Genomic DNA, 14,486 nt, shown 5'->3' on the forward strand with positions numbered 1-14,486 from the left:
TTCTTCATCTGCTAGGAATGGACCTCACATTAAAATTTTTACGTAGAGCAATGAGTGAAGATTTAAATCGGATACATTAAACCTCTGATAGACTTGATGAGCATGTAGAGAATCACTCTCTTCTGTTTTTAATAGGTCATGGTAAAAACGAAGCTTTGATTATGCTTCAGTGTTTATGAATATGACTAAGACTGTCACACTTTGCATAGGCCTGTAAGATACTTATACTTGTCAGTCTTCCATTTCATAGAAAACAGAAATCCTACAGATTACTTAATGGAATTTGCAATGTTTCAAGGATGCTATCAGAAGTAGTACTCAATCCTACACCCAGCTCATCAGATGAGTCCATGTCTCATGATCTCTTCTCTTTTCTGCACCTCTGCTTTTGTTCCTTCATAAGCTCCCAGTAAAATAAGAAGGCTAATTCTAGCTCCCTTATAGAGCTACATCATTATAAAAGAGACTTAGCATTCATATTACTCTGTGCAAAGTGCTCATGAAAATTCAGAAACTTGGTGTGCTTTGGAAGACGGTTACATAATGCCAAAGTATTTTCTCTAATTGATTTGCAATGTGGATTGATTCATAGGATTTCCAGTGGCAATTTGCAGTTTAATAGGAATGGCAAAATATGTTACCAGAGAACTGTCTACAATGCATATATGTGTATGTACATTATGTTTTACGTATGTAAGTATGTTTTACACATATGTAGAAACTTAAAAATACTAGATTCTTTTGCTTATCGATAGCATAACACGAGTTCTGTCCCTTCTTAACTTATTTATTTTTTTTCTTTTCCTAGAAAACTGCTATTTGCATTTAATTGGACACGAAAGATGAAGAAGGAGAAGCAGTATATTCGCTGAGGATTCTCTGTGCTTGCTGCTGCAGACCTATGTACTGAGGAATTCTTCTGCTCCTTCTTGCTCAGCCCTGTGGTCAGGCTCCTTTGGAATTTGCCTATCTTTCACCTTGTCGTTGCTAGAGGAAATCCTGGTTGGAATGTCACAGGGCATCTCTGCCTGATTACTATGGAAGGTGATAAACTGGCAGTCACTTATTAAAGTTACATCTCACTCACCCCCAGAAAACCATTCTTTAACGTGAATAGAAACCAAGCTCTTGTGAACACTTCTATTGAACATGACTCATGGAGAAGAGCTTGGCTCTGATGTGCACCAGGATTCTATTGTTTTAACTTACCTAGAAGGATTACTAATGCATCAGGCAGCAGAGGGATCAGGTACTGCCGTTGACAAAAAGTCTGCCGGGCATAATGAAGAGGATCAGAACTTTAACATTTCTGGTAATGCATTTCCCACCTGTCAAAGTAATGGTCCAGTTCTCAATGCACAGTCCTATCAGGGATCTGGCATGCTGCATCTCAAAAAAGCCAGACTCTTGCAGTCTTCGGAGGACTGGAATGCCGCGAAGCGGAAGAGGCTGTCTGATTCCATCGTAAATTTAAACGTGAAGAAGGAAGCTTTGCTAGCTGGCATGGTTGACAATGTGCCTAAAGGCAAACAAGATAGCACATTACTGGCCTCTTTGCTTCAGTCATTCAGCTCTAGGCTGCAGACCGTTGCTCTGTCGCAACAAATTAGGCAGAGCCTCAAGGAGCAAGGATACGCACTCGGTCATGATTCTTTAAAAGTGGAGAAAGATTTAAGGTGCTACGGTGTGGCGTCAAGTCACTTAAAAACTTTGTTGAAGAAAAGTAAAGCTAAAGATCAAAAGCCTGATACCAATCTTCCTGATGTAACTAAAAACCTCATCAGAGACAGGTTTGTGGAGTCGCCGCATCATGTTGGACAAAGCGGGACAAAGGTCATGAGTGAACCATTGTCATGTGCTGCCCGATTACAGGCTGTCGCAAGCATGGTGGAAAAAAGGGCTAGTCCGGCCACTTCACCCAAACCTAGTGTTGCTTGTAGCCAGTTAGCGTTACTCCTCTCAAGTGAAGCCCATTTGCAGCAGTATTCTCGGGAACATGCTTTAAAAACACAAAATGCAAATCAAGCAGCAAGTGAAAGACTTGCTGCCATGGCCAGATTACAAGAAAACGGCCAGAAGGATGTTGGCAGTTTCCAGCTCTCGAAAGGAATGTCGAGCCATCTCAATGGTCAGGCAAGAACATCATCGAGCAAGCTAATGGCGAGCAAAAATACGGCATTCCAAAATCCAATGGGTGTCGTTCCTTCTTCCCCCAAGAATGCAGGCTATAAGAACTCACTGGAAAGAAACAATATCAAACAAGCTGCTAGTAACAGTTTGCTATTACATCTTCTTAAAAGCCAGACCATACCAAAGCCAATGAACGGACATCATCATAGTGAGAGAGGAAGCATTTTCGAGGATAGTAGTACGCCCACAACTATCGATGAGTACTCCGACAACAACCCTAGTTTCACAGATGACAGCAGTGGTGACGAAAGTTCTTACTCCAACTGTGTGCCCATAGACTTGTCATGCAAACATCGAATTGAGAAACCGGAACCTGACCAGCCTGTTTCTCTCGATAATTTAACTCAGTCCTTGCTAAATACCTGGGATCCCAAAGTCCCCACCACTGTAGATATCAAAGAAGATCAAGATACCTCAAGGAATTCCAAGCTTAATTCACACCAGAAAGTAACACTTCTTCAGTTGCTCCTTGGCCATAAGAATGAAGAAAACGTAGAAAGAAACAGCAGTCCTCAGGAAGTCCCCAGCGATGTGCCCAAGTTCAGTACTCAGAATTACACGAGGACTTCGGTCATCGAAAGCCCCAGTGCAAACAGGACTACCCCCGTGAGCACTCCTCCATTACTCGGCTCCACGAAACCAGAGTCTCCCATCAATCTCTCCCAACACTCTCTGGTCATCAAATGGAATTCCCCGCCATACACCTGCGGCTCTCAGTCTGAAAAGCCAGCCAGTGCCGCATCCAGCCACTTGATGGACCTGACAAAGAGCAAAGAGTCGCACGGAGAGAAACCCGTCCAGAATGAAGGCGCGCAAAACTCCGCAACTTTCAGTGCCAGTAAACTGTTACAGAACTTAGCTCAGTGTGGAATGCAGTCCACCTCAGGAGAAGAGCAGAGACCCAGCAGGCAGCTACTAAGTGTAAACACAGATAGACCCGTGGGCATGGTTGACAGATTAAACAGTCCTCTGCTGGCAAATAAAACAAACATGGTGGAGGAAAACAAGGCCTTGAGCAGCCAAGCAACAGGTCCCGAATCAGGACTTTCTGGTTCTGAAATAGAAAATCTGCTTGAAAGGCGCACTGTCCTCCAGCTGCTCCTGGGAAACCCCAACAAAGGGAAGAGTGAAAAGAAAGAGAAGATTTCTGTGAGAGACGAAAGTACTCAGGAACCCACAGATAGAGCTTTAAGTGAACAAATACTGATGGTCAAAATCAAATCTGAGCCTTGCGATGACTTACATACCCACAACTCAAATGTGCACTTGACCCATGACGCCAAGGGGGCCCCATTCTTGGGTCTGGCGCCTCCCGTGCAGAGAAGCGCAGCTGCCTTACCCATGTCCGAGGACTTTAAATCGGAGCCCGTTTCACCTCAGGATTTTTCTTTCTCAAAGAACGGTCTGTTGAGTCGACTGCTAAGACAAAATCAAGAGAGTTACCTGGCGGAAGATCTGGACAACAGTCACAGAAACAGTGAACTGACAATTCTAGAATCAAAGAACCTTTGCATGGTCCCTAAGAAAAGGAAGCTCCATACTGAGCCTTTAGAAAACCCATTTAAGAAGATGAAAAATAACATCGTCGACGCGGCAAATAGTCACAGTGCCACGGAAGGACTGTATGGGACCTTGCTTAACCAGCAAGAGCTGAAATTGAGCAAAAATGATCTTGAACTTAAGTACCCTGCCAGTCATGGTGCCGCCCCCGAAAGTGAACATAGGAGTTGGGCCAGGGAGAGCAAAAGCTTCAATGTCCTGAAGCAGCTGCTTCTCTCAGAAAACTGTGTAAGAGATTTGTCCCAGCACAGGAGTAACTCTGTCGTCGAGAGTAAAAAGAAAGGACACAAAAATAACGTGACCAATAGCAAACCTGAATTCAGCATTTCTTCTCTGAACGGACTGATGTACGGTTCCCCTCAGCCCGGCGGCTGCATGGATAGCAGGACATTTCCGTACCCAGGAGTAGTGAAATCTCCCATGAGTCCCCCTTTCCCCGAGCACTTGGGCTGTGCAGGGTCTAGACCAGAATCTGGGCTTTTGAACGGGTGTTCCGTGACCAGTGAGAAGGGACCCATTAAGTGGGTTATCACAGATGCGGATAAGAATGAGTATGAGAAAGACTGTCCCAGGCTGACCAAAACTAACCCGATACTGTATTACATGCTTCAGAAGGGAGGCAGTGCTGTTACCAGTCGAGAAACGCAGGACAATGACATTTGGAGGGAGCCTGCACCTGCCGAAAGTGTCTCACAGGTTACAGTCAAAGAAGAGTTACTTCCCACCGCAGAAACTAAAGCTTCTTTCTTTAATCTAAGAAGCCCATATAATAGCCATATGGGGAGTAACGCCTCTCGTCCACACAGCGCCAACGGAGAAGTTTATGGACTGTTGGGAAACGTGCTAACAATAAAAAAAGAATCAGAATAAAACGTACCTGCCATCCAGCTTCGGATCTTTTTAAAACTGCTTAGTATGAACTTGCGATCTGTATAAATAAGAGCATGATTTGAGAAAAGCATGGTATAATTGAAACTTTTTTCATTTTGAAAAGTATTGGTTACTGGTGATGTTTAAATATGCATACTGCTTTTTGCTTTACGTTAGATGTCATGAGGAAACTACTGAACTAGCAATTGGTTGTTTAACACTCTGTATGCATCAGACAACAACTGTGAGTAGCCTATGAATGAAATTCTTTTATATTCAGATAACAGGCATAAATGAAAATGTAAATCTCCATCCATAGCAGATTCACGCATTTTGCTGCCTTTATTAGGGTACTTTATTTTGCTTTTCAGAAGTCAGCCTGCATAACACATTTGTTTTTAAATCCAAATTGTTAAATAACTCTTGAAATGTTAATTATTGAGTAAAGAAAACCTAAGTCACTTTTCATTATCTGATTCAGAAACAAATTAGAAAAAAAAAATATGCTTACATTTTTCACTTTTGCTAAAAAACATATTTATTTTTAACTCTTGGAAGGGGTTTTGTGGTTCCCAATGTGTCTGCCCCACCCCAGTCCTTTTCAATATCTATTTCTTTAAACCTTGTACTACTTAGTAAAAATTGATTACAATTGGTGGGAGTTTGATAGATCCTTCAAAAAAGGCAGATTTCCATTTTTGTATTTTAGCTACTTTACTAAATTAATATTCCTCCTTTTACAGAATTAGGAAAGTTAACCATTTACCTTCAGGTGGTTTCCTGAATAGGTGAATATTTAAGAAGTTGTTTTTAACAGAAGCAAAATGGCTTTTCTTTGGACAGTTTTCACCATCTCTTGTAAAAGTTACTTCTCACCATTTCTGTGGTACCTGTGAGTCTTACGACCAGGGTTTCTTAAAAGCTGGACTCAGACCACTTGCATTAGAATCATCTGGAGCCCTTGTTTTAAAATGCAGATTCCTAGGCAACATCTCAGATCTACAGATCAAGAAGCTCTGCTAAGTGGACCCGGGAATCTCCCACCTGCATCTTAACACACTCCCTAGATGTTTCTTCTGCATGCTGAAGTTTGAGAACCATTGCTTATGACTTTTCTCAGAACACAGGATTGTTAAAAAAAAAAAAAAAAAAAGAAAAAAAAACAACAACTATTTGATGCCTATATTTTCCCCAGTACAGTTATACATCAACTCAAAATTTGCAATATTGTAGTTCATATATAACCGTTCTGTCTTTGGAAAATCGGGTTCGAAATACTTTTTATGACAAGAAAAAAAAAATTGGGTGGAGGGGACAACTTTCATATCTGGCTTAACATCTCAGGAAAATCTGTGATTATTTATGTGTTCTAATGAGTAACATCTACTTAATTAGCCTTAGGGATGGTATAACAGGGCCACTTACCAAACTCAGGTGATTCCAGGATGGTTTGGAAACTTCTCCTGAATACATCCTTAGTTTCTATTAAAATCATTGTCCTAAGATCACTGCTGACAAAGATGAAAACATTTCAAACCCAAGGAAGGCACTAAACTCAGATTGACTAGACAGAGAAGTACAAAGGGCACATAGACATGACAGAGTTGTACACGATCACTCCATTGGACCTCTTATTTTAAAATTGCAATTAGAAGTAAACATTGCTATTATCTTGGAAGAACTTATTATTGAGCCACATGGGGTTTTGATCTCGAAACAAGTCCATATGTTTAAGTTCAGCTTTCATGGTCCACAATTCACTCACCAGATAATATTTTTGTTTTTAAAAGTGAACCAGGTTTGCAACTGACCTATCAACAAATTGTTATATAATCAACTATTAATTAGAAGGAAATCTATTTGAAGTTGTTCTACTTGAAGTTGTTTCTAAGATTTTTATATTAAAAATGGGCGTTATTTCCTAATATGAATTAAAACCCTAAATGATTATTTTTTCTCAAAATGATTTGTAAATAGTTACTGGATTATATTATAAAACAATAGTCAGGAGTGAGTATTACACTACATCTTGGAGAGATGAAGGCATACACTTATTCTGAAGTGAAAATCCCACTGGCCAGTGAATATATTCTACTCCATCCCATATTGACTTTGTGACAATCTTATTGTCTATATCATATAAATAAGCTTTTAAGCAAGTCATTTTTTTTTTCCTGCTACATTATGAAAGATCTGGAGCCTTAGAAGTATGCTAGAAAAATTGTTGGTATTCCCCTTTGGTCGAGGGAAAATGGGCTTTCACAAGGGAGGGAAATTTAGGTCAGGGGAATGAACATTGAGGGCCAGCATTGCTATATTTTTGTTTGTTCCTTTGGTTGGTTGGTTGTTTTTGTTGTTGTTGTCATCGTTCACAGTTAAAGGAATGAGGATATATAATACGTAGCTAAACATGACCAGAAAAACGATGTTCTGATTTACTAGAGAATGTCCCCAATTTGAATTTAGGGTGATCTTAAAGAAGAACAGTGAGAAAGGGCACACATCCATAAATTCACTTTGTTTATGCATATGTAGATACAAGGATGCACATATACACATTTTCAAGGACTATTTTAGATACTAGAGAATTTCTTCCCAATGAAGTCATTTGTGAAAGGGTACTACAGCTCTCATTGACAACAGTAAGGTAGCATTACCTGTTTATTCTCTGGTACATGTTACAGAAGAGTAAACTGGTGAGAGTATATATTTTATATATATATATATATATATATATAATATGTATATATATATATATTGACTTGTTACACGAAGATGTTAAAATCAGTTTTTAAAGGTGATGTAAATAGTGATTTCCTTAATGAAAAATACATATTTTGTATTGTTCTAATGCAACAGAAAAGCCTTTTAATCTCTTTGGTTTCTGTATATTCCATGTATAAGTGTAAATATAATCAGACAGGTTTAAAATTTGTGCATGTATGTATACAGTTGCAAGTCTGGACAAATGTATAGAATAAACCTTTTATTTAAGTTGTGATTACCTGCTGCATGAAAAATGCATGGGGGACCCTGTGCATCTGTGCATTTGGCAAAATGTCTTAACAAGTCAGATCAGATGTTCATCCCAACATGACAGTATTCCATTTTTGGATATGACTTCTGTGGTTTAAGCTTTGTGGAAGAATGTGCTTTGAATCCAAGGGTCTTAAAACTTTTTAAAATCAAATCAACCACTTTTCAACATGACAAGTTCACACAACTACTTTCATGAATTTTTTAATCCCATTGGATATGTACTGTTATACCAGGAGTATCCCAGTATGCTGGAATACAGGCACATTACCACTCATGAGATGAATTCTGGGGTTTACACAACCAATTTTGATGCGATCTGCTTAGTAATATAATTTGTCATTTTTATTAGAAATTTAATTTCTTCATGTGATGTCATGGAACTGTACATACTGCAGTGTGAATTTTTTTGTTTTGTTTTTTAATCTTTTAGTGTTTACTTCCTGCAGTGAATTTGAATAAATGAGGAAAAAATGCATTGTCTTTGGTTTCAAATGACTGTTATTTTGTGGGCTTTCTCTGGTTTTTAGGTTTTCCATAAATATAAAACTCTCTGGTCACGAAAGTAGCAAGTCTTCAAGGATACTTTACCCTTCTCAGAAAAAAAAAGAAGAAGGTGGCCAGTGAGTTAATGTGTCTAGGCAGGGCAATTGAAGTTAGCTCAAAGAGACAGGCAGCCTACCTTGCCTCGATTCTGGTGTTTGGTGTGTAACTCAATGATCACTGTAGATTTTCAAAGTGCGGAAGAATTTGTAAAGTGTTCAGAAATAAAGATTTGATAAACATTTGTTTTAAAATAAGATTTTATTGGGTTTTATCCAATTTTCTATGAGTGTTATGTTCATTTTAAATTAAAAAAAAAAGGTCAGGGCGCCTGGGTGGCTCAGCCTGTTAAGTGTCCGACTCTTGACTTCAGCTCAGGTCATGATCCTCAGGGTCATGGGATCGAGTCCCCTGTGGGTCTCTCTGCTTAGCTGGGACTCTGCTCCTGATTCTATCCCTCAACCTATGCCCCTCCCCCTGCCTGCTTCATCTCTCTCTCTCTTTCTTTCTCTCAAACTACATAAATATTTAAATAAATAAATGTCTTCAGTCATCTTTCAAAACAGTGTATATACACGTGTGCCCAGGCATCCGTATGTAAATATATACCGTATGTATATAGGTAATGACTAGTTGATGATAAGCAAAATATGTAATAAGTAAGGTAGACCAATTTATTTAGGAAAAAAAACAATTCCTGTGAACCGATGGCCTGGGAACCTTTATTTTTGCACAAGTATTATTAATGATAATTTAGGAGGAAGACATTTTCCCAAAATGAGTGTCTATTTTCTGGCACTAAAATAAGTCTGTTACAACAGTGAAAATGTTGCAGCTACTCTCCTAACAGGTCTATAAGCCTTTTCTGAAAAACAACCAAGTAGCAGAAATACATTCAGCTATTCTACATCATCAAAACACTGAAGTTATACTTTGCTATAATGTATAGATACCATCATTAGAAGCATAGCCCTGTTTATTGATTTATATTCTGAAAATACATAGTAAGTGTACTGAGTAATTAATTGCCTAATAAGGGATTTTTTTTTTTTTTAGTTTGTTTATTTAATCTCTACACCAAGCTTGGGGCTTGAGCTCAACAGCCCTAAGATCAAGAGTCTGCATGCTCTTCCAACTGGGCCAGCCAGGCTCCCCAAAGGGATTTTTAAGAAGAGAACTACTGGGGCGCCTGGGTGGCTCGTGGGTTAAGCCACTGCCTTCGGCTCAGGTCATGATCCCAGGTCCTGGGTTCGAGCCCCACATCAGGCTTTCTGCTCAGCAGGGAGCCTGCTTCCTCTCTCTCTGCCTGCCTCTCTGCCTACTTGTGATTTCTCTCTGTCAAATAAATAAATAAAATCTTTAAAAAAAAAAAAAAAAAGGGCGCCTGGGTGGCTCAGTGGGTTAAGCCGCTGCCTTCGGCTCAGGTCATGATCTCAGGGTCCTGGGATCGAGGCCCGCATCGGGCTCTCTGCTCAGCAGGGAGCCTGCTTCCTCCTCTCTCTCTCTCTCTGCCTGCCTCTCCGTCTACTTGTGATCTCTCTCTGTCAAATAAATAAATAAAATCTTTTAAAAAAAAGAGAGAGAACTAGTAACTAATTCTTGACTACAAGAGAGAGCCCATGACTTAAATATGAAGTCTTTAATAATCAGAATTTTTTTCCACCACTGATATCACTAAACTGTGTCCTATTTGGTTTTATATATAAATATAGATGTAGATATAGATATAGATATCATCTATAGATAATTTTTATCTATATCTCTCTATATATAAGTATATACTACTAAAGTATACTACTTTATATATACTACTAAAGTATACTACTTTAATATATATAAATATATTAAAGTAGTTTTCAAATATTTGTTATTAAGCATGTCACTTTGTGTTTATTCCATGAAGCTAAGAGAGGTATCAAACATGCACCTCATAAGGGCTGGTGGAGGGAGCTATTGGTATCATTTAGCATGAACTACGTTTCTCTCAATGGTTGGTAAAGTAATATTTACAACACTTTTAAGATGCATCTTCCTCAGTAAGTTGAAGACTCCTCTGAAAAACCAGAATTAATGTATTCTTTAGTTTTAGCAGAATAATTGGAAATAAAATCTGAATCTTATAAACTTATAAGTAAACAAGTAAATAAATAAATGAAAACTTATAATTCAGTCCTGAGGAAGTACTGCTGCACTCAAGAGCTCCTCTGAGTGTCTGACAAGAACTATATAAACCCAGGTTTTATTTAATTTTATTTTTCTTCTTTTTTTCTTTAAAAAAAAAAAAACTGGTTTTTAAAATAGTGTATTTCTGCAGTCAGAGCAAGAGGATTTTTGAGTCATTCCAAGCAGCCTTTTCAGTGACTCAGATACCTAGACAAATTCTGTTTTCTAGTGTTTGCTTTTACCAAGTTTCATTGGGAGGTGCTCTAAACTTTGAGAGAAGTTTATGACCATTTTGGACTGTGTGTTGTAGTCATATCTGCTGATCCAGCATCCCCCTGTGAAATCACTTCTGGAAAAGGATGTGGCCTCTCCCGGGTGGATGCCCGTAGCCTATATTTTTCTAAAACCACCAGCTGGACCACAGAGGAGAGCCAAAGTGCGAATACACGGAGATTTTATTTTCTCTTAGCTAATTAACATGAAATAATTTAAGGATACAATAGTTAGATGGTTTTTTTAGAAAACCGCAGGTTTCTCTAAAGACTGAAAGCGTTGCCTGTGGCAGCCTTATAGCTAATCTTACAATGGAGCCGAGAATCCTTTTAAGACTGTCAGCACCCCACTGGGTGTGCCAGCCAGCCCTGTTCCATCTGGTAGCGTGCCTTCTGACTTCTGGCCCTGCCTGCGTTTTCCCATTCTTAGCTCCTTCCCCCACCAGCTAACACCTTTCTGCACATCATCACAGAACATTCCGATGTTCATACCTTCCCAAGAAGAATTCGCTATTTAGGGAGCACATATACCTTCTTGGCATCAGCGCCTTTCAATCATATAACATTGCCTAAAATACCTCCCTCCTTTGCCCTTTCGTCCCCATATATATAAAGTATAAGTTTATAATACTTGTCTTTAAAACTTAAGAAATATCACCTCCTCAAAGAAGCCATTCGTCTGCGGCTCCTCTAGGGCAGAGCGCCTTCAGGCCTCTGTAATCCCGTAATGCTTTGTGTGGGCCTCCTTTGTTGCAATCATTAGAGTACTTGCCAACATGCCTTGTATTCTTCCGAAGGCAAGAAATGTGACTTCTAAGTCTGACATTCGGTAGCAAGTCCAAACCCTGATACAAAGCAGCTAATTCAATAAAGGTGTACCTCGTCAGAAAATGAATGAAATACACAAATACATTTTTTTGCCATACACACACAAAAAATGAAAGGCTCCCCTGCCCACCCCCACGCACCAGTCTGAGACATGAACAAAGTTATTTATGTAGGGACAGGTCCATTTTCCTGAAACAATGTCGAGCCTCCTCAGCCACCTTTAGCCCCAGAGCTCGTGATCTCTGTGGTCCAACCCATGTATTCTCCCTTCTGCCTTCTCTAATCCACAGAAATGTGACCTGCTAAGAAATTCCTGATAAAGGAACTAGTTCTTGGAAGCAGAATGGAAATTGGGGGTTTGGCCAGTAAAAGTCTAATAACCTGTTGTACTATACCTCCCTCCAAATAGCAGGGAGCATCTTAGAAGTTTTGCCTTGTAGCCAAGAAGCTCTCAACCCTTCCAAACACCGCTCTGCTGAGATAGGCCTGAGGCAAGAATTCATGGCTTCTCCTGCCAGTCATGAATGTGTTTATGTTCCAGAGGGCTACATTTGTCCAAACTCTCGAACTCTACAAAATCAAAGCCAGGCAGAACATGTTGTCTTGGGGAGTGTGGTACAACTAACTCCTTGATGCTGAGACCCTCACCAGGGAAGGAGCTGGAATTAGCATTAAGCTATTTCCGGTTCTCAAGGTAGTCTGGGTCCCTATGGTGTGGAAATGCAAGAAACCAGAGCAACATATGAACTAGTCCAACCAAATTAATTTTCATACATCAGAGGGTTTGATGGTGTCAACTTAGGTATAAGACCAAATCGCCAGGTTTTAAGAGTATTGGAAAAGTAATACATACGTTCAGTGATTTGTTAGGTGCTGAATAAAATTGTGTTATATCGATGTGAAAGCAGAAGTTCATCTCTCATGTGTGGAACTGGGCAGATGCATGTAATTTGCTTTTATTCAGATATAAAATTAACATAATAAACATTTTAATTTTTAATTATTGCATTTTATTCAGAAAAACTACATTGCCTGTTCCCAGCCCCAAGAGAAGAAATAAGGTTTCAGTTTAAATCATGCGTGTTGTATGTCCAAATGGCCTTAAGGATTAGCAGAAGAGTATTAAAGATGAAGCGATCACACTATACACTCCAGGATTTTCTTTTCCTCAAAATTGTGACTGATAGTCATCTGAGGAAGGTTCCAAGAAGCCAGGGTCTTGCAATAGTCAAAGCATAACTTCCTAAAATAATGATGACATTGAGGCCAGTAGGTGAATGGGATCATAGAGAACTTAGAGCTCCTTGTGATCAGCAAGTGAACTCACTCAAGCAGGGCTATAGGCCAGAGCATCCTATTCTTATATTTATCAGATTGCTTTCTCAATCTCTCTCCCTCTCTCTCTTTCTAAAATATAATAGATACATACTGTACAATCACATACTGTGTAATAGACCAATCTGAAGTATATAATTCAACGAATTTTAGTATATGTACAGTCACTATAATCTCTAGACACATTTTCCTCACCCCCCCCAAAAGAAACTCCATTTCTTCCCATTGTGTTAGATTAACTGCTAAATCTCGTTTCTGTCTCTGTAGATTTTTATATATCCTGGACATTTCATATAAATGGAACCATATATGATCTTTTGTGAATGGCTTCCTTCACTTAGCTTAATGTTTTCCAGGTTTATCCATGTTATTGCATGTATCAGTACAGCAGTATTTTTTAATTGCTGAATAATTTCCCATTTTATACATGCCACATTTTATCTGTTTATCAGTTATTGGACATTTGGGTTGTTTTCCTTTTTAGCTATTATGAATAATTGAGCTATGATCTTTGTTGCTATAGTCACTCTTCAAAAAGAAAATGGACAACCAACTAAAATTTGGTTTGGACCTAGCCACATATGCACATCGTTACAGTATAAAGTTAATTGACCGTAAATGTGAGGGTTAGTTTCTGGACTCTCAATTCTATTCCATTGATTTATATGATTATCCTATGCAGTAACGTACCATCTTGATTACTGTAGCTTTGTGGTCATTTTTGAAGCAAGTATGAGTTCTCCAAATTTGTTCTTCTTTTTCAACATTGTTTTGGCTATCGTTGGTTTTGTAAATTTACATACCCGAATTTTAGAGTAAAACTGTCAATTTCTGCAAAAGTGCTTGGTGGAATTTGGATTGCATTCAATTTGTAGATTAGCTTTGGGACAATATTATCTTAGCAAGATTAATCCCTCCCGTCCATGAACATGGGGTATGTTTTCATATATTGCAGGCTTTAATTTCTTTCAGCACCAGCACCCTAGAATGTTGGCTTGAGCAGGTTTCTCTTGGACGGTCTTTTTTCCTGATCTGTTAAACCGTCTGCTTCTTCTGGTGTCACACCCAGCTGTTAGGCTCCACTAATTGCTTGATCCTTGCTCTATTGTTTTTGACAATGCCCTGGGGCATAAATAGCTCCATTGTCTGATCTAATTAAGTTTGGGTCCTTTTGCAAGAGTAATTTTTGAAGCCAGTCTTTGAGATTTGTTCTGTTTCCCGGGAGAGCTCTTCCTAGCAGTCTCGTGCCCTCGTTCTCTCTGGTAAACAGCTGGTTTATGGTTTAGCTTCTTCTCATGGAGCTACCAGCCTCCGATGGGTTGCTCACCACCAAGGTCCTCATTGTTTTCAAGAACTCATGATGCTTGAACTTCTTTAACTCTGCTCTAAATGGAGACTTTCAGAACTCTCTGCCCTTATGGCTTGCCTCTTCCCCTGGGCAAAATTTCTGAGCCATTATTGTTGCATTGCTGGGGTAGAGATAGTGACCTGCTTCTCTCAGTTAACAGTCTTGTTTTAAAAGCAGGGTGCTGGGTAGAAATGATAGTCTTTAGGGCTCTCAGGTCACCATTTCTGGTGGGAAACATCTACCCCCTGAGTGAGCAGTGGTTAGGTCAACCAAATGCCCACCATTCCTGGCCTGCCACACCATGGGTAGACTTTCTTCCCTTAGAGTGGAAGCCATGTAGA

General features: G+C 39.4%; 1 protein-coding gene across 9 annotated transcripts in view; it reads left to right on the top strand.

Moving 5' to 3' along the window:
- The window catches only part of NRIP1 (nuclear receptor interacting protein 1), a 100,757-nt gene extending 92,618 nt beyond the window's left edge, over positions 1-8,139 (top strand). For all 9 annotated transcript variants that reach the window (XM_047721979.1, XM_047721953.1, XM_047721968.1 and 6 more), the window contains one exon: positions 809-8,139. In XM_047721979.1, the coding sequence (XP_047577935.1) occupies positions 1,150-4,620 (3,471 nt within the window). In that variant the 5' untranslated portion in view covers positions 809-1,149 and the 3' untranslated portion in view covers positions 4,621-8,139. The remainder of the gene's footprint in view (positions 1-808) is intronic.
- The last annotated feature ends 6,347 nt before the right edge of the window (positions 8,140-14,486 follow it).

This window comes from Lutra lutra, chromosome 1, assembly GCF_902655055.1.
Source record: "Lutra lutra chromosome 1, mLutLut1.2, whole genome shotgun sequence".
Taxonomy (NCBI): domain Eukaryota; kingdom Metazoa; phylum Chordata; class Mammalia; order Carnivora; family Mustelidae; genus Lutra; species Lutra lutra.